General features: G+C 38.8%; 1 protein-coding gene across 1 annotated transcript in view; it reads right to left on the reverse strand.

Moving 5' to 3' along the window:
* LOC117560681 (sodium- and chloride-dependent taurine transporter-like) overlaps window positions 1-22,018 on the reverse strand; it is a 42,375-nt gene extending 20,357 nt beyond the window's left edge. Inside the window, exons 1-3 of the mRNA XM_034237623.1 lie at window positions 21,522-22,018; window positions 8,684-8,913; window positions 8,455-8,589 (exon numbers count right to left, since the gene is read on the reverse strand). Of these exons, the coding sequence (XP_034093514.1) occupies window positions 8,455-8,589; window positions 8,684-8,912 (364 nt within the window). The 5' untranslated portion in view covers window position 8,913; window positions 21,522-22,018. The remainder of the gene's footprint in view (window positions 1-8,454; window positions 8,590-8,683; window positions 8,914-21,521) is intronic.
* Window positions 22,019-22,392: the final 374 nt, after the last annotated feature.

Here is a 22,392-nt window from a genome sequence, read left to right on the forward strand (position 1 = left end):
TGCTTTGTAACAACTAATAAGGAATCAGTCCATAGCCAGGGTAAAATGAACTAAACTTTAGTTATCTCACCAAAAGTAAATGACTTGAGAAAAATAAATAATGTAAAGATGTAAAGCAAAATTCTGGTAGTATAAATGTGCTGCAAAATGAAAATAAATAGCAAAAGAGTGTTTGTATGTCCTGCATCTAAGTGTGCAGAGGAACATGTAAACAAGAAGCACACTGTTCAGGGTGTGCGCTGTAGGTGTAAGAAGAAAATAAGATGATATTGCTTTAACAATACATTTTAAATTGTATTGCTGGTATGTTAAGATATCTTTGTGACCTTGTATAAACCCTATGCCCCGTCTTACACCCGAGACCCTCAGAGGCATCACTGCTGGTCGTAAAGACCTGCCTGAGGAGATCAGGGTTGCAAAAAAAAATAAAAAATCAGTCTGCTCAATTAGGTCAATGTTGTATTATTTGTTTCATTTATTCTTAATCTATGTATTGTAATGGTAATAATAATGAATAAAAACGTAATGTATTGAACACATTCCGTAACAAAGCAGATAAGACAGAACTAGACTCAGACATAATACTAATTATTATTGAAACCTTTTGCGCTGTTGCTGCAAAATGGAAACTTTGTTGATTATCTATTGCAACTGGCCACTGGAATCAGGTAATTAATATAAGTTGAAGTTCAATTACAGTTTTAAAAATAGTTTTACATTCTTTATTAAGGCGAGACACCCCAGGTGAATAGGGTAATTTTTTTAACTTAAAGGCATCAGCTAGAAATGTCTCCAGTTAATTACTTACAATAAGGCAATTGTCTTTTGTATTACAAGTTTTCTGAAATAGCATGTTTAAATATGCAAATTAGCCATTATTTCATTAAATATGCATATATTTGAACACATTTCAGGAATCGAAATCTGAACTTTGGATATAGCCAGATTCAAAATTATTGTTTCATTTTGTAGTCATATTAGTATCTAAGGCTTTTACAGAAGGGATATTGGATATCTCTTTTTATCACTCCATAAATCAGAAAATACTGTCAACAGCCCTAAAATATCCATTTTCGCCATGTTTTTAGGTATACAATGTTGTATAATTCAGGCTATGAATTATATATGAACAAACCCTTCTGTAAAAGCCTTCATAATATTGATAGGAATATAACTGGAAGGTTTGGTGTATGTACGTGCTTCTGAAGTTGAAATTTCGAACTCAGAGTAGGAGAAAAAACTCATTTTGAGAAAACGACCTTTAAAGATTGCAGTGAGGCGCTAGCTAAACCCTCCTGTTCTTTGAATGATAGCTTGCGCATCAACGCACTCCGTGAAGGTATTTCATGTTCGGGGTCATTTGTTTTTTGTATAACCTTGCTTCGTGCAAGTGACAATTGTTGTCGTCTTCTCTGTGAACGTTTTTCTCGCCGTTCTTTTGGCATTTTGAGATTTCAATTTCTAGCTGAAAGCTAACCAGGAAGTGTTTTAGCACACCACGTGACGCATCTGAACGAATCACGTTGTCAGAAATTGACACCAGCCAATGAGATTTCGTTTCTTGGTTTAAGACCCCTTTGTGCTTTCACGATTGGTTGCTGATACAAAGGAAATGACCATATTTGGATCCGATGAGATTGTGCAGGAGAGACACAGCTTTCCAGCGATACCTCTGATGGCATGGTGCAAACAGCGGTCACGGTACTTTATGTTACGTTAGAATGCTAACTTTTGGTGAATTTAGGAGAAATCTACAGACGCAAATAGACAAACTATAGTTAAATAAACACTTAAATGTGTATTTTGTACGTTTTCCTTCCAAAAGCCTGAAAGAAAACATGTTATGGAATCAAAATAGCACAAAATCTCAAAATTGATCAGTACTTGAAAAACAATGTTTTTGCCTGCCGTGTCTCGCCTGCTTCAAATTATTTCTCGTATCGACCAATTGGTCTCCATAGACATTACTAAAATTAAAATAGTTGTTAAACTACTGACAAGTTTTCTGAAACCGAGCTTATGAACAACAGAGTAAAGGTCGCTGGTTAAGCCAGGATCAATATATTTGTTGAAGTTTTTATTGTATGCATAATAAATGTGTTTTCTTTAAAAATTATAATGTTGCAATCTCTTTAAAATAAGTAATTACAGTTAAAAATAGATGTTGTTTTCCAAGGGCCTCTCTTTCACAGGCCCACACTTTGAATCATGACACTTCCAAGTCCTACAGAGATCATTATCACTTTGTGTTGCAAGCCAAATCCAGGGGTTCTACTCGAGCCCAATTTTAAATACCATATACCAACATATTGGTTCTCATAACATTCTCACTGCTGTCCCAAATGTTTTAAACCTAGGGCAGCACACACACACAGTGCTGATCAAACAAACAGATGCGTCCTCCTCCATGATGTCACTACTTGTGCTCATCTGCTGACCTCGGCTGATCTCGCTCTGACTGTTTACATTAACAAATGATCCTTTAACACACAAAAACTGTTCATCATTGGTTAAGCTACCAATATAACTGAAGAGATAAACAACTTAAATCTGTTAATAGTCATAATACAGTAATTCATGATATACTATTCCAAAAAGGGCCATACTCTATATCGAGTAGCCTACTTTTATTTTTGGTACTCAAATATATTTAGATTCTTATACTTTTGTACTTTAACTTCAGTTACATTTTGCATTTAGGGCTTTTACTTGTAACAGAGTATTTGTACAATTTAGAATCGTTAGATTAACCTAAGTAGAGGATCTGAGTACTTGTTCCACCACTGCCATTGAAGTCCAAGACAATTTTCTTTGGGTTTTGCAGAGATTTACTAAAACTAAGTAATCAGACACCGTTTTTGAATGTAAACCCAATAACTACAATTGGTTCCAGGACAACATTTTGTAGAAAAATAGAAATAAATGCGATGACACATTATTATTTCTGAGCTCATTTTAAATATAATCACAGTCTTGATAATAAATCCTGCAGTCATACACTGTTTAATATTCTGATCCTTGGAATACTTTATTAGCCTATGATCATTATATTCCTGATCCTTCATGTAATGTATTTACAACTAAAGCAGCTGTTCTCCTCAGATTTAGCAAATCATGATGTTTTTTGAGACTGGGGACTGTTGACATCTTCAAATCAAGTTGGATTTATATAGCACATTTATAAACGATTTTTGGTCGAGCCAAAGTGCTATACATATAATAAAAATAGCCTACAGTAGAGACCACTCATGTGTGCGATTAGGATGAACAAGTACTAACACTTTTAAGAAATAATGAAAAACTTACCAATAAATAACAATATGAACCACCTAATATTAAACTGATACTGGTGTTATGTAAACCATTTTTTCAGCTTTCCATTAAATATAAAATCCAAATGTAACATTTCTCTTTTTAACCTTTATTCTATCTGGATGGCAGGGTTAAGTCAAACAGTTTTTGATGAATGGCTTGTTTCTGTTTTGGTGAGAGAACATGCCGAGAGCGTGTCAGTTGCCAAGCAACACAAGTCTAATAATAGTCTACCTGTCGCCCCGTGTGTTTCTATGCATTTACTCAGTGATTGAATATGTGCCTCTTCCTGGATGTCAGTGGAAACAGAATGTGTTGGGTGTATTCTCTTTGTACATGTCAATAATCTTTAAGCCTGTTCCCAGCTAGAGGAGATCAGCCTAATCACACTGAGTTTGGTTTCTCCTTGATAACTCAGTCTGACATTGTGTTTGGGACAGGGGGTATTTTAACCACTCCGTAGTGACTGGTGTACAGTATCTAACAGTGTTTTCGTAGTCTGAACATAAGCTAAGAGCAGTAACATTTTCAGGTTCAGATAACTTTACTGTCCATTACATTTGCATGAAATGGGAATTTGTCTTTGGCACCGTCATATAAAACAACAATCATCATAGAGTGGTGCAGGAATGAGTGCTAAAACCCTGAAAAGACGTAGCATTTTAGTACTTCCGAAACGTTCTATTGAAAGTGTTAGTTAGAAGCCTGAATTAAGGTCTGTGTTTAACACAGGCTGAAGAGATTTAAATGTTGTGTTCTACGACATAAAGTATATCAGTAAATACACCACTGGTGAATGTCCAAAGCTTCTACTGTATGTGTCGGTGGTTGCTAACAAATGACTAAATGAACTACTAAACGTCATCACACTGACACAAGTCCACCTTTAGCTTAGCGGTGGTGACTTTAAGTCATGTGATCGTAGTCTGATTATAGCCTAACATTACGTTTTTTACTTCTGGCGTTTACATTTGCTTCAAATATCACAAAGTGGTGTTAATATGTGGAGACTATCCTGCTGACAAAATGTGTTAAGCAGTGGCGAGCCGTCAGGGCCCTCTCTGAGGGTCTAAGATATTCCAAAAAATAATATTTGAATTTTTTTTTTTTTTTTTTAAATATTTTCTTTTAAAAAAACAACGTTGTTATATTTTTCATTAGTTTTACCAAAAATAATTGTATTTAAAATAACTTTTCCAAAGAAATAAATCCTTCGAATCTGCCTGTTCAGTTTCTGTTTGAATGTGAAGGGTTCAATGAAAGAAGCTCCTATGGCCCTCTCTGCGATTTACAGAGGGCACGCTATAGTAACTCAATGCTCTCATTGAGTTACTATAGTCAAATGTAATGTAATGTAAATGTAATGTAATGTCAAATGACAGTACAATTGACCAATCATATCTTCCCTCTAAATGGGCGGGCTTTATTTTCGCGGACTTTATGACAAGTTCCGCCCGCTGTGAGGTCCATGCAAGTGGTGCAGTGACGCATCCTAAAACCCGGAAGTAAGCTGCGCTCGGATTCCCTCGACAGAAAGCAACGGGATTTCTCCATAGGATTTTGGAAAATAACTTGAAATAAGGTCTGTGGAAAACAAAACTGTTAGATAAATGCACGTTTTGTTCAGCCGGATAATATCCACGTCTACCCTACTTTTATTATTTTCGAATCATAAATCTAATCGATAGATTTATAATTAGCATAAGTTCGTTCATGATGGCTCACTTCAGTGATAGTGATGACATCGTTGCCAAATTATTAACCGAGTCATTTTCAAGATTGAGTTACAATGATAAACTGGAGTAGCAAAGGATCAGCTGAATGACCCGCAAGTGCTTCATCCAAAAGGACAGGAGGATGGACTTTGTGTTTAAGTGATTTGATCATCAAAGGTGGGGGGGTCAGAGGCCCTAGGTATAAAAGTCACGGCTCGCCATGGTGTTAAGTATGATAAATGTGTGTTTGCCGAAATGTGTTATTTTCTGCAATATTCCAACATCCAATTGAAGAACTCCCTTGCTTCTTGTGGAGGGAGTTCTTGCGATGCTAACTTCCGGGTCGGCCTACAGACATTGATGCTTGTCAATGTCTACAAGTGACTAAATGGTAGTCATTATGAAGCTGGATTGTACTTCCACTGGCTTGTAGTCTTTCACGACACAGCATGATACTCAGTAGTATTAATAATACATTCATTAATAAGGAATTGTAATGAGCGGTGGTGTTGGTTACCGAATGTTCAGATTTTCATGTATATCAAAGAAAAACATTGAATTACAGAAGTAAAGACTTCAGGTATTTGGTCCACAGTATCCTGGAGCACGTAGATAATGTTGATTGTTGTTGTTATTTCTGTATCTCGACCTTTACTTGAACAGCTGCTCTTATTTAGTTACAGTTTGCTGTAATTTCCTTTCTTTTAACTGACAGGCAACTGGTTTGGTTGTTTTCAATGATCATCATTCGCGACATGTTTTAATCTCTTGAAAATCAGACACGTGGGCAGAATCTGGGACCACGCCTCAATTCTCCTCTCGTTCTTATTCCAGGTCAGAGCCATAATGTTACATTAGCATGAACAGTTATACCTTTATATTTCCCAATAATGTTTACAAAAACATAAGGAGGCATAAAGAGGGCTCTCTTTCATATATCTCCTATTTTCTCGTTCTCTCTGATCTTGCTTTAATTATTTTCCTTTTGTCTTAGACTCATGTCCTCCATTGTCATCTCCTTCCTTTACAGTCTCCTCTTCTCCATCTCCCTCCTTTCCTTCCTCCCTCACTCCTCTCCTGTTTTCCACCCTTCATCTCTCTCCGTCTTTATTTCCATCCCCCTTTTGTCTTGTCATTATCAATCCATCTCCTCAGAACTCACTGCTCTGCTTCCTTTCTTCATCTCTCTGATGTGTTGCCTCACTGTTGCCGTAGCAACGTGTGATTTGGGACACTCTGTACATCGTCTCGGTTCTCTGTGTGTATGTGTGTGTGTGTGTGTGTGTGTGTGTGTGTGTGTGTGACGGCGGAGGGATAATGTCTGAAACAAAGAAAGAACGTGTGTAATGTGAAAGTGAAAACCGCAACATGAGTAAATAATTAAATGGAGTTAATGAAACCATGATCGGTTACGATTGTCATCAGTAACGATAAAATGACCAGACTAAATTCAACAGTCATGAGAAGAACCAGAGAGAAGGTTTGTGTATGTTTAATCATAGCGAATCAGCATGAGTATTAAAAAGATAACAGAAAAATAGAGATAAATAAACAGTGATGAATACATGAACCTTAATGATTAGTGAGCAGGAGGAGAGGGGGAGGTGAGAAGAGCTGAGGAGGAAGAGGAGGAAGAGGAGAGGCTTGGAGTGAAGCAAATGAAATATTAAAATGTTATTATCCATCTGCCTTTATAGAAAAAAAAATTCTTACCTGCCAATTTGCAGTGCTATGCTTAAGTAAAACACGTGGTGCTTGTTCTCCACCTGGATATTTTATTTTTATAATTAGTTCTATTTCTATTTATAAAAATATATATATTTTCATTTTGAGTTTTTCATATTACTTCACTATGATTTTTGGCAACAAAAAAAATGATGTAATGCACTTAAACAAACCGATAAACTATTATATTATCTTTATTAGTATTATTATAGCTTATTATTATTATTAAAAACTACTTTATGTATTTGATCCTTTTATAATAATATTATTATTACTAACTATTTAATATTGTATTATTAATAATACTAATTTATATATTTCAATTTATTTCTTTAATTCACGTATAAAAAAAATAAACCATGTTAGTTATTATATAAATATATATTATTATTATATATGATATGGGCTGTAAAGACATGGGTTAGTATTTGGGCATGGTACATGCAAGGACAAACGAGTCATTACATAAATATATATACACTGTATATAAACATATCTAGAAAAAAGAAGGGAATATGTGGTAGAAAAGTAAAAAATAGAGCTTCGACTCAAGAAAGAAAAGTCTGGCTAGGCAAACATTTAAAAAACTATCTCTGTTTGATACCTGTAATCAGGAAATACATCTAGGAACTGTGAATGTGCTTTCCTTGAAGAGAGGGGGTTTTCACCGGAGAGGAGGTGAGAGCTGGGGAAGGTTAACGCAGAATAGAGGCCTCAGTGTGTTGGTGTACCAGAGCAAACCTGGTTGCCTGGAAACGGTTGCACAGTACAGTCTCAGCGCTCTGGTTGGAGGAGACTCTGGCGTGACTCAGCCTTATGTTGCACAGTCATTCCTCTGTGAAAACCAACAGAGGTCTGGAAAAATTCAAACCCTTTGAGTTGGGCAGGAAAAGGTTTGTGACGCCATGTTGGATTTTCCTCAGCCCTCAGTAGGATAATGTGAGAACAGTAAATGTGATATGTCACAAAAAAAATCTTCCTCATTTGTCCTACTAATGTCCAACAACACAGGTTTCAAGTCTTAAGAGGATAAATGCTCATTGTCAGTGTCTCTACTGGGACATGTCTCCATGCTTTAATGTTCCAAAAGCTCTTTATTCTTCTCATACTGCCTGTGCTGCAGCACCTCTTTTCACCCCCTGTCTGAAACCAGAGCCCAGTCTACTCTGATTGGTTAGCTGGCCGGCTCGGTTGTGATTGGTCAACAGCTTAGAGATGTGTCGGAAATGTCCCAGCCCTTAGCCTTTAGCGTACAATATGTTGGAGCGCTAGCCAATAGAAGCGCGAGTATTAGATAGTGATGTCACAATTTAATGGAAGTCAACAAAGGAGACCATTGGAGGAGTTTCAGGCAGGGGGGAGGTGGGGGATGTGTGTCTTAGCCTTGTAGACCATTTACAAGCACAAACAAATATATAACACACTACAGGAAAGGACCTCAGCTTTTAGGTGGTTCTGTTCCATTGTGAATGTAAACTACAATTTTAAAACATTAGACTGTGTGTCCATGATGTTATGTGTGGGGTTTCTATGTGCAGGGTCAACACCCACCTGGGTAACTGTCGATGAGTGTGAATATTTCATCCACCCATCTGCACACCTCCTTTCTCTTACTCTTTACAACCATTCATGTCAAAAACCACATTGTGTGCTGAAATGCAACGCCACCCGATAATCTAATCATAACCAATGAGCTACATACCAGTAAAGATGGGGCAGAGCTTCTCCCAGCAGGTGATGCCACCCTCGGAGGTGAACTGACCCAGGGAAACCTCCAGGAAGAAGACTGGTAGACCTCCGCCAAACAGGAAAATGAAGTAGGGGATGAGAAATGCACCTGGGTGGAGTGAAAACATAATCAGCATGATTTCAAAGAAGACCAATATGGAAAATCAGAGCACGTTTGATAAGACTGAGATCAAAGGCCTCACCTCCACCATTCTTGTAGCAGAGGTACGGGAAACGCCAGACGTTCCCTAAACCAACAAAGCCGCCAGCCACGGACAGAACAAAGTCCAGTTTGCTCGCCCACTTCTCACGCTGGGGGTGTTTGCCCTCTGCTTCGTCTTCAGGCCGGGTGCCAGGGCTTTTACCTGGAGATGGTTTCAGAGTGTCCTTATGGAAGTCCTTCAGGCACTGGAGTTTCTCTTTTTGAGCCATTCTGTAGAAACAGGAAACAGAGGAAGAATCCAGTGAGAATTGGTCTGAACTTGTTTCAGAGCCGCTTTTAAAAACAGTTGTCATGGTATGTTTTTCTAGATTTGACCAGAACCAATCGATAAAACAACTTTAGTTGCACTGGGCATCAAACGTGTGGTCTTTAAGTTACAGAAGCAGTTGCAGAATCAATTGCTCTTGAATATTCAGCAGATGTGGCAGTAGTACTACTTGTTTGGAGCAAGGAGTATAATGGTAACTTTGTGACTTCCAAGAGCATTAGAATAGCTTGTGTTTCACTCCTTTGAAGCAATTATGTTTTAAAGTGTTGATTAATAACTAACTAATGCTTCCAAGCTGCCAGAAGTCTGCCTAATGAGTTATAGGATAACTCATTTAGTTGAACTTTTACAGCATGGAGCCTAAATGGATTAAAGATAGCCTCCACTATCAATCCCATGTTTGCCACACATTTTATAACCTTTTCTCCACCACAAGCCACCCATTATTAAACAGTAGTCTTCAGGGGTCTGGGTACAGGCTGGTTCTTGTGGCCTGGCTTCTCTGCTCGTCCCAGGGTTATACTGGCGAGGTTTGTGTATTTAAGCGGCAACACACACACAATGAGGCTTCCTTCAACCATGTAAGCTATGAACACGCCTCAACAATATCATTACCTCACCACAAAGACACACTCTTGCCTTCACTGGTGAAATTCTAAGTTAGCCTGAAAATGATTATCATTGCCACTTTGATTTCATTATAATACAAGTCCACCATATATTCCACTTTATCTTCAGTTGACACACTGAGGATGCAATTACCTACTGTGGAGTTCTTCTTTATTGCATTAGAGAAGCCTTCTTGATTAATGTTTGTATTAAAGTCATTCATGATGTAAAGAAACTAAGTATATTTGCCAAAGTACTATACTTAAGCATGACTTTGAAGTACTTGTACTTGAGTGGAATATTTCCATTTTACGCTACTTTGTACTTCACTACATTTAGGTAGTACCTTTAATTAATTTGCCGATATGGATCAATGATAAACAAAATATGATGAACACTTAAAAAGGGACTTTAGTTACATCTGGATTCAATTCACAAGCTACCCAGCAATAAATATCGAAATTCAATTCTGCATAATGGCTACTTTTGATACTTAAGTATATTTAGATTTTACTTGAGTAATACTTTGAATATTCCTACACTTTGGTAGTTCTACTTTTACAAGATACAAGTACAAGATCCGAGTACTTCTTCCAACTCTGTACTGCTCAGTGGGGTTATTGTATGGCAGCCCAGATAAAATTGTGTTTGTGATCTGGCCAAATTATTAAACTGAAGAAAGGACACAACAACAATATTACTGAGTACTTGTTGAGATTTGGTAGCCATTGATAGCCATTTCCATTTTTTATGAGATTCTAAGTTAAGCAAAACATTGCTAAAAGTGTCAGAGTTACGAAGTGTACACCATGTTGTTTTTGTACCTGCACTGAATCTACAGCTAACTTTAAGTAAGACCCCCTCAGTCTTGTGAGTGTATAGGTGCAAGAAAATTAGAATGAAATACTAAACTCGTCCTCCCTTTCGCAATTAAAACTATTACATGTGGAAATGTGATCAGTCAGAATGTCTAAGCAGTGGGATCAGGGCGACAATGACACAACCAGAGCTTGTACATTTCCACTCAACAATGGCCATGAGAGAGGCAGTCAGAGGGACAGACAGACATACTTAGTAGTCAGCAGATGTCTGTCATTGTGGAAAATGTCATGTCTTAATCTATTCCATCTGCCACACTGCTATGCCCTGAACTTCTCTGTCTATGTCGCTCTCATTCATTCAATCTCTATTTGACTTTCTGAAAGATATTTACACATGAACATTACAACATTAATTTGTAAAGAAGGATGAATAAATACAGAGAGATTAAATAAAACCTTTCTCTCTTTCAGAAAAAAAAATGTGTCACTCAAAAGCTGAGTAGCCAATGGGGACACACCCCTGAAAGTCCCGCCCACCTGGGATGTTTGTGTCAGAATCGCAAACAAAAAATGAGGGAGCGCAAACGAGAAGAGCTGCAGCGAGAGCAAAACTCTGATCATTGAGAAAGAAGAAACAAGAACTGAAAACAAAAATATATGTTAAAACAAAGAAAAAAGACTTATAGTTTACATGATTACACAAATGATTTGTTTGCAACTTATAGTTTTATTAATTACATTTATTTAGCTTGACTCTTAAAACTCTTAGTTTTGCTTGATTCTGAGAAAGTGTTGCTTTATCTTTATGAGACAAAACTAATCCCATATATTGATAGCAATAAAAAAAGGCAACAAATGCAAAGAAATTAAAAGAAAAATCTGTATTTTGAAAAGGTTTCCAGGATCTTGTCCTTACTTTAGGCCATTTACAACACGTGACGATTTTCATTTTGCTAAACAAAATGAAGAAGGGGGAGAAAGGAAAATGAAAGTAAATGAGATCCACAATCAATAGTGATGCACATTAATATAAATGATTAAAGAAGTTATCCGAATGGTTTAATAGATCACCCTCTCAATTAGCCATTATGGGTGTTAGAGGGAAAGCATAATGATGACATACATATGTTAACAAAATTACACATCGGGCTGCAATGCTTCTACCACATAAATACATGTCAAACACTGTGCCATGTGGTTGCGTGGCTTTTAACAAAGCTGACAATAATCCGTTGCAAGAAAAAAAAAAAAAAGTTGACACCATGAACATAAAATACAATTCTTAGAAAAAGCCCATATTACATTACATTTAGCTGACGCTTTTACCCAAACCGACTTCCAATAAGTGCGTTCGACCAAGAAGATACAAACTTGAAGAAAACAGAATCATATAAGTACATCAGGTTTCATAGAGCTAAAACATTTCAAGTGCTACTCAACTGGCTTTAGATAAGCCAGTCCTTTATTAGTATATAAGTGCTTCGTTAATAATTATATCGCTCGAAGTGGAGTCGAAAGAGATGAGTTTTCAGTCTCCCCCGGAAGATGTGTAAGCTTTCTGCTGTCCTGACTTCAATGGGGAGCTCATTCCACCATCTTGGAGCCAGGATAGCAAACCCACGTGTTTTTGCTGATGGGAATTTTGGTCCCTCTCGCAGCGCGGGTGCAGCGAGCCGTTTGGCTGATGCAGAGCGGAGTGCACGTGCTGGGGTGTACGGTTTAACCATGTCCTGGATGTAGGAAGGGCCAGATCCATTCGCAGCATGGTACGCAAGTACCATTGTCTTGAAGTGGATTCTAGCAGTTACTGGAAGCCAGTGAAGGCAGCGGAGGAGCGGCGTGGGAACATTTAGGAAGGTTGAAGACCAGACGAGCCGCTGCATTCTGGATGAGCTGCAGAGGTCGGATGGCACATGCAGGTAGACCAGCCAGGAGGGAGTTGCAGTAGTCTAGGCGTGAGATGACGAGAGCCTGGACCAGAACCTGAGTCGCTTTCTGGGTCAGGAGGGGACGTATCTTCCTGATTTTGTAAAGCGTGTATCTGCAGTAGCGGGTTGTAGCAGCGATGGTCATATCATTGACAATACATAGCATGATTGGATTGGATTGGGTTCAATTGGGGCTTGTTCAAACAATTAGACGTTGGTACATCAAATTTGGTGTGGACAAGTGCATACACACACACACACACACACACACACACCTGGTCGATTATCTTTGTCATTTCCCCAAAGCTCATAAGCAGAGAGAATAAGATCATGGATAAAAGAGACTTTGCATAGTCGCTGCTCCTTTGCATAAAAACAAAAGAGTCAGCTGAGGTGGTTCTGGCATCTGATTTGAATGTTTCCTGAGTGCTCTCTTGTGGAGGTGTTCCACGCCAACCGATTGGGTGGAGACTGTGACATGCCGTGACTCTAGGTGAGAAAGAGCTGCAACTGTCTGCCACCAGGAACCAAGAGAGAACGGATGGAACATATTTGTGATAATGACCACAAGTAGCTTCCATGGCTTATTCTTAAGGAAAGATTGCCATCCGGAGAAGCTCCATCCGAAGAGCCAAAGTAGAAGATGTCATCATGTGGATTTAAAGTTTGATTGACGGATGAGGAATTTGCAGAATCATATTTCAAAAGGCATATTTCATAGTTATGATCGCAGAGATAGTCATCAGTTAAGAAATTCTCAGATGACAGCAGTGATACATTTGCACGAATGTTTGTGTTGGACGGTCGCCTACCAAACGACCTCTAGAGAGCAAAGCCTGCTGTGGGAAGAGCAATTAACAGTGAGGTGATTTAAAGCTGAAACCAAAAGCTTGCTGTAAAACATAGAGACTCATTGTCTGGTGTCTGATTTCTGAGCCAAGACTCATGTAGCGACTCCAGTACCCAGCCAGCATTACACACGCACGCTTTCAAAGCACTTACATAACGCACTCTCCTATTTTAAGACCATGTACATTTCCACTGGGCTGACCACCTATTAAATCACTCCCATCCTCTTCCTCCTTTGCTCCACATTTCTTTCACTCCATCTCCTCATCCTTTTTCTCCTATCATCTTCTATCCCTCGTTGTAGTAACCATCTTTTCCCCTCCCCATCTTTTTCTCTTCCTAACCACCATCCTCTTGAACCTCCCCTCTTCATTGAACTCCCTATTCTCCTCATGTCCTCCACCTGAGTTGTTTCCATTATCTCTTTCATCCCTCCTTTGAACTCTTTTTTACCTCCATCTTCAACTTTTCATCAACTCCCTAATGACTGTCTTTGCATTATCATTTTATTCCTTGTTCATTAGGTATCACTATGATTTTTGAGCATAAGAAATGAGACGGACCGTGTATAAATGTGTGAGAGAAAGGATGGAACATGGAGAGGAGAAAAGACAGACACAAGGGAAGGGAAGCAAGAGTGAGAGATTGGTGAGGGGCAGTTGGACAAAGCGAAACAAGAGCTGTTAAAAGTTAACCGAAAAAGAAAGGGGAGTTCAAAATAAACAGGGGACGGGTATACAGATACAGACAGGGGTTAGTAAGAACAGAGAGAGAAAGAAAAGTAAGTCACACGCAGATACAGACAAAAAATAGATAAAAATAAATAGAGCATGATTAGATACAAGATGACGTGTAATAAAGCGATTTAAAAGAAAGAATGAGTGTTCATGTAAGAGAGGGAACAAATTGATAGGAAGTATAAAAGGTTACTGAAAACACATTCCTCTGAGTCTTATCTAACCAAAGTCAACAGTTTTTTTCTATTCTTTGTCAGGTCAACTGGCTTCAGTTCTGTTTACATACAATGTATCCATCTCATTATCACAACTCTGGGTTGTAGCCTGTTTTTCAGGTCTCAGGCTCGGAAATGACATTCCCAGGTACATTAATAATCTTTGTTCTCAAAGTAATGATAAACCTGTGAGTTGGATGAAGAAAAATCAGAATCAATATAGATGTTTTTATTTTAAAGTAAATTCAGATTGAACATAGTAAAAAAATGTAGGGATGGTAGACTAAAAGCTTTAGTAATCCAAACTATAACATATAATAAGTACCCTGTATCAAGATTGATGCAAAACAAGTGAAATTTGCTCTTTTTAGAGAGATTTAGAAGAAAAAAAACCCACCTCTGGGGTCATTTGCCATATCTCTGGAACCCATTGGTCGATGTTGGTGATTGACACCTCCTTTGAACCGTTAGAGCAAATAGAATCGAGGGGGGGTTCCTAAATCCATCTAAACATTACCATTGAGGATTGAGAGTGATGCACACGCAGTTTTCCCAAACCGAAAGCTATGTTACACTCTATATGAAAACTAGGCTTATTGCCATAAATGTTATGATGGATTATCAGTAATCATTTCAAAGTGACACAGAGACATTGGATTAAACTTCAGCAGTGTTTATATGCGTTTTAATGACCTTGAACACAACTTTTGATCAGAAAACAGCAAAGGTAAGACGTATTTGCCGTTTTGGCCCCCGTAAAGTGAAGTTGTGTGTTGTCTTTGCTGGCTTTCGCTGCCATGAGTTTTGGTCGCACACTGATGATACTTATAACAGTGGAATCTCATCTTTCATATGATATATAGTTTGTGCAGATTGCATGAAGTATAAAATATTGCTACCGTGCGTTAGCACTCTTTCGCTTAGTGCTAATTCATAGGCTTTGTATTACCCTTGTGTTTTGTTTAGCTAAAAATTGTTAATATTGTCTGATAGCTGAGTTTCTTCCCATTAAGTGGGTATGCTACATGAATAGGTTGTTAAATGTTAAGAAGCCCTGAGACACAGTTTTGTGAATATTGTTGTGTTTTGACAGGTTAAACTAAGATTTGTATCTAAACTGAGTCAGAATACAACAATTCATTTATGACATTATCTGAAACCAAAAGATCAGTTTGTAATATCAATATCACTCTCAAAGGTTCAACTCTTCCAATGGGTAATGTCGACAGGATGTTTGACTTGACAGAGATCCCTGCTCTTATCGTGAGTTTAGTACCAAGATAGGGATTATAATCCGCTGGTTGCAGGAATGTAAATGCTTTTATCATCCGAACATAGATCATATGATATGATCTGCAGGAAGTACAGACTAACTTGCAAAATTTCACATTACACCGTGACACATTACAACTAATTTGATGTCGGTAAGTCTGAGTCATCAGGTTCTAGAAAATAGAGGAACTTCCCTTAATTTACCATGTAGATAAATGACACTTCATCTGTGAGCTTCCCGCAGTGATCCAGGTTTGAAATCGTTGGTTTTCTTCACAAGTCCCTCGTCTTATACACTCTGTCCTTCACCTTCCATAAGATTAATTGACTTCAATCCTCTTGCCTGAAGATGTACACTTGGCATTCCTTTAATAACATTAAGCCTGACCTTCCCATGAGAAGTGTCTGTAAATCAACAGCTTTCACCTTCCGCTGTCAAGGTCAATCTCATCTTTCAAAGCTACAAACCATGATTATTAGCGGTTCAAAGAACATACATAGACATAATCATACAAGATTAAACAGGGGCAATTGAATTAGGAATGTCATGATATCAGAAATGTAGACGTCGATAACAATACCAGGGAAATTCCACGATTCTCTATACCAAGGTCAACATTAGGGCTGTGCATCTTCACTAGTCTCACGATTCGATTACGATTATCCTGTCAACGATTCGATTCACTTCGATATCCCGATTCATACCAATGCGTTGCATCCTCAATTTTCTATATTACTGCACATGGCTTATTTTTCATCAATGCATACATGCAGTAAATACATATGAACTCTCTTTTTATTATTTAGAAAGTGCTTCAGAAATCAATAACATAAATGTCTTGACATTCATTTATAAACCAAAATAAATGAATTGTATAGGTCTAGCCTCCCTATATCTGTGTGTGAAGTTGTTCCATCCTCAAAAACAAAAAAATAATGCTTCTGCAGTCTAGCTGCAGCTTCGAGCAACGGTCTTCTGTTAAAAAAAGGACACTGAATGTCCTGAATGTGGCATCACACACAGGACTTGAGTCTGAACACAGCAGACAACAGGAGTATTTACAACAGCATATAACAACTAAAATACTGCATGTGGGTGCACACTTCCATTCTCTGTCTTACTGTTACATAAATCCCATGAATGTATGAGATTAAATTAGCTTCATTATATCTCAGTGATTAAGTGAATAATAAAGTTTCTATCGGGTCACTATCAGCCTGTCACTCATTATTTGCAGGGAGGGGGCGGGGTTTGGAGGAACGGAGAAGAGACGGTGATCGCGGAAGCTTTTTTCCTCCTGCCTTCACAAACTTTACACACGTATATCGTCTGAAAATTGCTAGAGGACATTCATACTCTGCAATCCAAGACTTAATTAAATCCACCAAAAACCTGACATGATTGTAACGCGATTATTTTTGAAAAACATGACTGCCTGACCCTGTGTCTCTGAGCCGCAGCGACACGGAGTGATTCAGAGCGGGTCCTTCTGCTGTTGGTTCTGGACTGGTGTTCTTGTGTTGGTGGATAAAGCAGACTGCTCCGTGTTTGGTGTTGCTGTGCCGCTGTCACGTCTGTTCCCTGATCTCTGCGTCACCGACCGATTTGATATTAAAGTGACAGAAAAAAAAAACGTTATAATAAAGCCGCGGCCGGAAAATCAGGAAGCAACGTTACTACGCTATAACCGATTATCTTCCGTCACTGCATCGAGACCGAATCGTCCACGTCCGCATCGCAATGCATCGTAGAAACGATTATTTTCAACACCCCTAGTCAACATGCAATCCTTTACTATCGCTTCCAGTTTGGTTTTCAAAAGGAATTTAAACAAGTCATAGTTATCTCTGTAGAATATGTCAGTGAAAATATCTCAAACAACAATATTTTCCAAAAGATTTCTGAACAAAGACTACATTTTAATCCCAATTTACTGAATATATCTTTAACAATTTGAAAGCAAGGTCATGGAACTCTGCTTACCGGCTGCTAACGGCTAACGGCTAATGCTAGCTCCTTCGGATTTAAACTCAGATTAGTTGTTCATAATGAAGCACTATCAGAAAAAAACAACTGGATTTTGGAATCATTGGAACCATCATTTCTCATGATATGTCGATGCAGGTTTAGCGAGTCAAGGACACACGGTCATCTTAACCGTACTTCAAGTCTGACAGCAGCTCTTACAGTATTACTGGGTGAAGTCTTTATCTACTGTGTCACTGTAGGCTCTCTGTTTCCATATGTAAAAACCACTCTGGGAATTCAGACGAGCGCTGTGATTTCCTCAGCAAACATTTCTCTAACATCAGGTTACCTAATAAATGATTCAAAAGCAAACAAGTCTGCTGTTCACAGGAGCTGCTTTCACAGACTAACAACCATTAATCAAGTTACAGTACATTTCTAATTTCATAAATGTTTCTTTTGGAATAACTATCAAATGTATCCTAAATTCATTCCAAAGAAATCACTCCGATTGGCTGTTCAGCTAGCGAATCAGTGCATGAGAAGCGAAACGGAAGTGAGGGACCCAAACAAACTATTAAGAAGGCAAATGTGAGATTTCATTGAACTCCAGCTCTCGACTCAGGTTCGGGAAAGCCCCGTGAGCTTCTCTCTGTAGAGTGAAAATGGAACGCACACGCTATTTGTTGTTTGTTTATATCACGCAGTCTGTTCTTCTTCTCTCGGTTATCACGCAGTTTGTCTTCCGGTTGTTACCTCTTTTGAATGACAAATACACACTACCGCCGCCTGCTGGTAAGGAGAGTTATTGCTACTCACGCATGCGCAGTTCGTACGTGCTACTTGGCCGTCGGCTGAAGTCTTTGCGGTGTGTTCCAGTGCGAAACATGGCCAAGAGGGAAACGTGAGGCGACGTGAGGCGACGTGTTCTTTGGTGTTCTTTGGTGTCAGTTTGGTGTGTAAGAGGCTTAAGGCGAGACACGGCAGGCAAAAACATCGTTTTTCAAGTACTGGTCAATTTTGAGATTTTGTGCTATTTTGATTCCATAACATGTTTTCTTTCAGGCTTTTGGAAGGAAAATGTACAAAATACACATTTAAGTGTTTATTTTACTATAGTTTGTCTATTTGCATCTGTAGATTTCTCCTATATTCACCAAAAGTTAGCATTCTAACGTAACATAAAGTACCGCGACCGCTGTGTGCACCATGTCAACAGAGGTATCGCTGGAAAGCTGTGTCTCTCCTGCACAATCTCATCGGATCCAAATATGGTCATTTCCTTTGTATCAGCAACCAATCGTGAAAGCACAAAGGGGTTTTAAACCAAGAAACGAAATCTCATTGGCTGGTGTCAATTTCTGACAACGTGATTCGTTCAGATGCGTCACGTGGTGTGCTAAAACACTTCCTGGTTAGCTTTCAGCTAGAAATTGAAATCTCAAAATGGCAAAAGAACAGCGAAAAAAACGTTCAGAGAGAAGACGACAACAATTGTCACTTGCACGAAGCAAGGTTAGACAAAAAACAAATGACCCCGAACATGAAATACCTTCATGGAGTGCGTCGATGCGCAAGCTATCATCCAAAGAACAGGAGGGTTTAGCTAGCGCCTCACTGCAATCTTTAAAGGTCGTTTTCTCAAAATGAGTTTTTTCTCCTACTCTGAGTTCGAAATTTCAACTTCAGTAGCACGTACATACACCAAACCTTCCAGTTATATTCCTATCAATATTATGAAGGCTTTTACAGAAGGGTTTGTTCATATATCATTCATAGCCTGAATTATACAACATTGTATACCTAAAAACATGGCGAAAATGGATATTTTAGGGCTGTTGACAGTATTTTCTGATTTATGGAATGATAAAAAGAGATATCCAATATCCCTTCTGTAAAAGCCTTAGATACTAATATGACTACAAAATGAAACAAGAATTTTTAACCTGGCTTTATCCAAAGTTCAGATTTCGATTCCTGAAATGTGTTAAAATATGTGCATATTTAATGAGATAATGGATAATTTGCATATTTAAACATACTATTTCAGAAAACTTGTAATACAAAAAACAATTGCCTTATTGTAAGTAATTAACTGGAGAAATTTCTAGCTGATAGCTTTAAGTTAAAAAAATTACCCTATTCACCTGGGGTGTCTCGCCTTAATACGACTTGATAGCTCCGGAGCAGGTTTGATGTTCAGCATAAGTTACCATGGAGATCTACCCCGGTAAGAAGTGAACCAGCGTCGTAGGACCCGAAACCCAGAGTTAACCCTGAAGTTACCTCGCTAACCGAAAATCCTGCTTCGTAGTACAGGGCACAGATCAGATGCTAGCTCACCAAAATACACAAACAACCAGAGGGCACAAAGGGACCAACGTCAACCCTTAGGTGAGTCTCTGGGTGCAATATATCTGATTAAATTCCAAATTACAGAGGCCAATTCAAAAGAATTTCACACATCAGCGTGGTGTTGACTCTACAGCAGCCAATGTTAGATAAAACTCAAGGCCAGGAGCTCACACACACACACACACACACACACAAACATCTGTGTCACAATACAATAACAGCTAGTTGACCAAATCTGATGAGTATGGGCAAAGACTACATTTCTGGAGTCTAGGAAAGTCTTATAACTGACAGCGGTAAATACAAATGAAAAGTATCACCTATGAAAGGCCTATCCTGCAAGGTTATCAGTGTAACCTTGCAGGGTGTTACTTTGACACCAAACATGGTCATCCTCAAGAACCTTGGTTGGAGTGTGATAACATTGCATTGACTCTAATTCAAATTTAAAAACAGCTTATCAAAACCATCAAGGCTCAGCTTTTAGATATTTAGACTTTAAAATGGTAAAAATAAAATCTCCTAAATTCAAAATATGATGACATGTAGCTATGTGTATTGCATCTGTCTATCGACACCTGGTTGCCCGGATGTTTTGTACAGTGCTTTTTGCTTATCAGAAAACATCCTTAATAAAGTTGTTGGACTCTGAGCGATAACAACTGTGGGTAATTCTCCAGCATTGAAACGGATCCAAAAAAGGACTGCTATCAGCACCCAACCCTACTCAATTGTGCAGCCGTTATCAAACCATTTTCTCTATCAGACATTGCAAGGCATTCACCAAGCAATTTATAAACAACCCCACGATTTACCTTAACAATCCTGATCCTGTACAGCAACCAATACTCGTTTTTTTTAAAAATAAAATCGATGTTTCAAAGCATGCATTTGACATGTAAGGTTTACTAGATGTTGGAAACGGGCTTTATTCCCACGCACTGACAATACTGCACGATTAAAGCCTAGATGCAGCTCGAAATATATTCCGAATTCTGTTTTTCATGGTCCCAAGTGGTTAACAACCTATTATGATCAAATAAACTAAGAGATCCGACAAAGAGGGGAAGGGTGAAGTGAGCGCACGCGCGAGAAAGAGAGGCATGTGGCGAGGCCGCGCGCGATGTGAAACGTGCGACTCTCGAGCATCTCCGCCTCCTCACCCTCTAAAAAGCGTTACTTACTTCCCTTTTCTGGTATAGTTTACCCAATAAAACAACACGAATAAATGAAATACTTAAGTGTAAAAAGCTAACAAATCTATGCTGACGTGAAAATTAGACAAATACTGTATGACTGTGGAGAAAAAAGATTTGAAAAGCTCCAAAAAATGGTCTGCTCGACAAACAAGACGGAGAATAAGGAAATAGAAAATGCAATATCCCATAAAAGCGTTTAATTCAAGCATGTGGGCATTAGACATCACTTAACATACAGAATACGTTAAATAAAATGATTTTAATGCAAAATAAGGTTTAATTTATTAAGAAATCCATAGAGAGCTTGTATCTAAATGCACATCGGAGCTTCCCCACCTTTATTCCCCACCTGCACACACACTGCCACCAGTGAAAACATCAATAAATACAATCGAATTAAAAACACTGCTAATTGAATTGTCAGTCCACATATGCAACTATCTCCCCAAATCATTATTTGCCAAAAATATGTAATTCAAACTCAACACAGACACAAATAAACGCATTTAAATTCTAATCATAATACAAAATATAATAAAATGAATGAGAGCCCGGCTTGAGAGGTGTTCAACGAGGATGTAATGTGTTTACGTTACCTGCTCTGTTTGTTATTTTGTCCTTTTAATGTCCTTTGAGCAGTCCCTTGTAGGTTTCGTCTTGTCCGTGTCCTCCTGTGTCTCTGAGAGCGACTGAGGGCTGAGCGTGTCGGGAGCCTATATGTTAGCGTGTTTATAAGCCTCTCTTTCTGACCTTTGTCTCTCCAAACGGGGGGACATGAGACAGTGGAAAAACACCGGCCTGCCTCCTCTCAGAGCAACAGGAGAGCAGTGTGACGCTGTTAGGACCCGCCTCTGAGTCCTATGAAGTGCGCCGTTACATGAGCGGAGCAGAGAGTTGGGTTGAAAGTGATGCGAACCACCGGGCATCTCTCCGAATCACCGGACCAACTCTTAAATGCATCCGCGCACCGTTTCTCTTCCTAATTCTTCCACAGAGCAGCTCTGTCTCCGGTTCCATTTATCATAAACTGCCTACCATAGGCAATTAAAGGTTTTCAGATTCAAACGTATGAAGTGGAGATTTACGAGAAGCACGTGAAGGCAGCACTAAGGGGTAGTCCCCCCCCAACCCATTTCACGATGGTTGGTTTGCTTAACTGACTCTCAAGGCACACACTCGTTTTTTTAGCGGCGCTCAAGCTCCCTTCCACCCGCCCATCCACACGCGCGTGCCTGTGAGCATGCGCTGGTGCGCACGCGGGCCAGGAAATAAAGGAGCAGCACAGTTTGAGGCCATGCCGCTGATCGACCATGCTGAGAAACAGCGGCAGCTGAGCCTCACTCAACATTTGAAGTGAAAGAATACACGTTTAAATCGATACAGTATGCAGGAACAGCTTAAACACCATGTGTTTATTAACTTTCATTCCACCATAATAGATGGGCCTAATAAATGTAGGAACACCCT

Source organism: Gymnodraco acuticeps, unplaced genomic scaffold (genome assembly GCF_902827175.1).
Source record: "Gymnodraco acuticeps unplaced genomic scaffold, fGymAcu1.1, whole genome shotgun sequence".
Taxonomy (NCBI): domain Eukaryota; kingdom Metazoa; phylum Chordata; class Actinopteri; order Perciformes; family Bathydraconidae; genus Gymnodraco; species Gymnodraco acuticeps.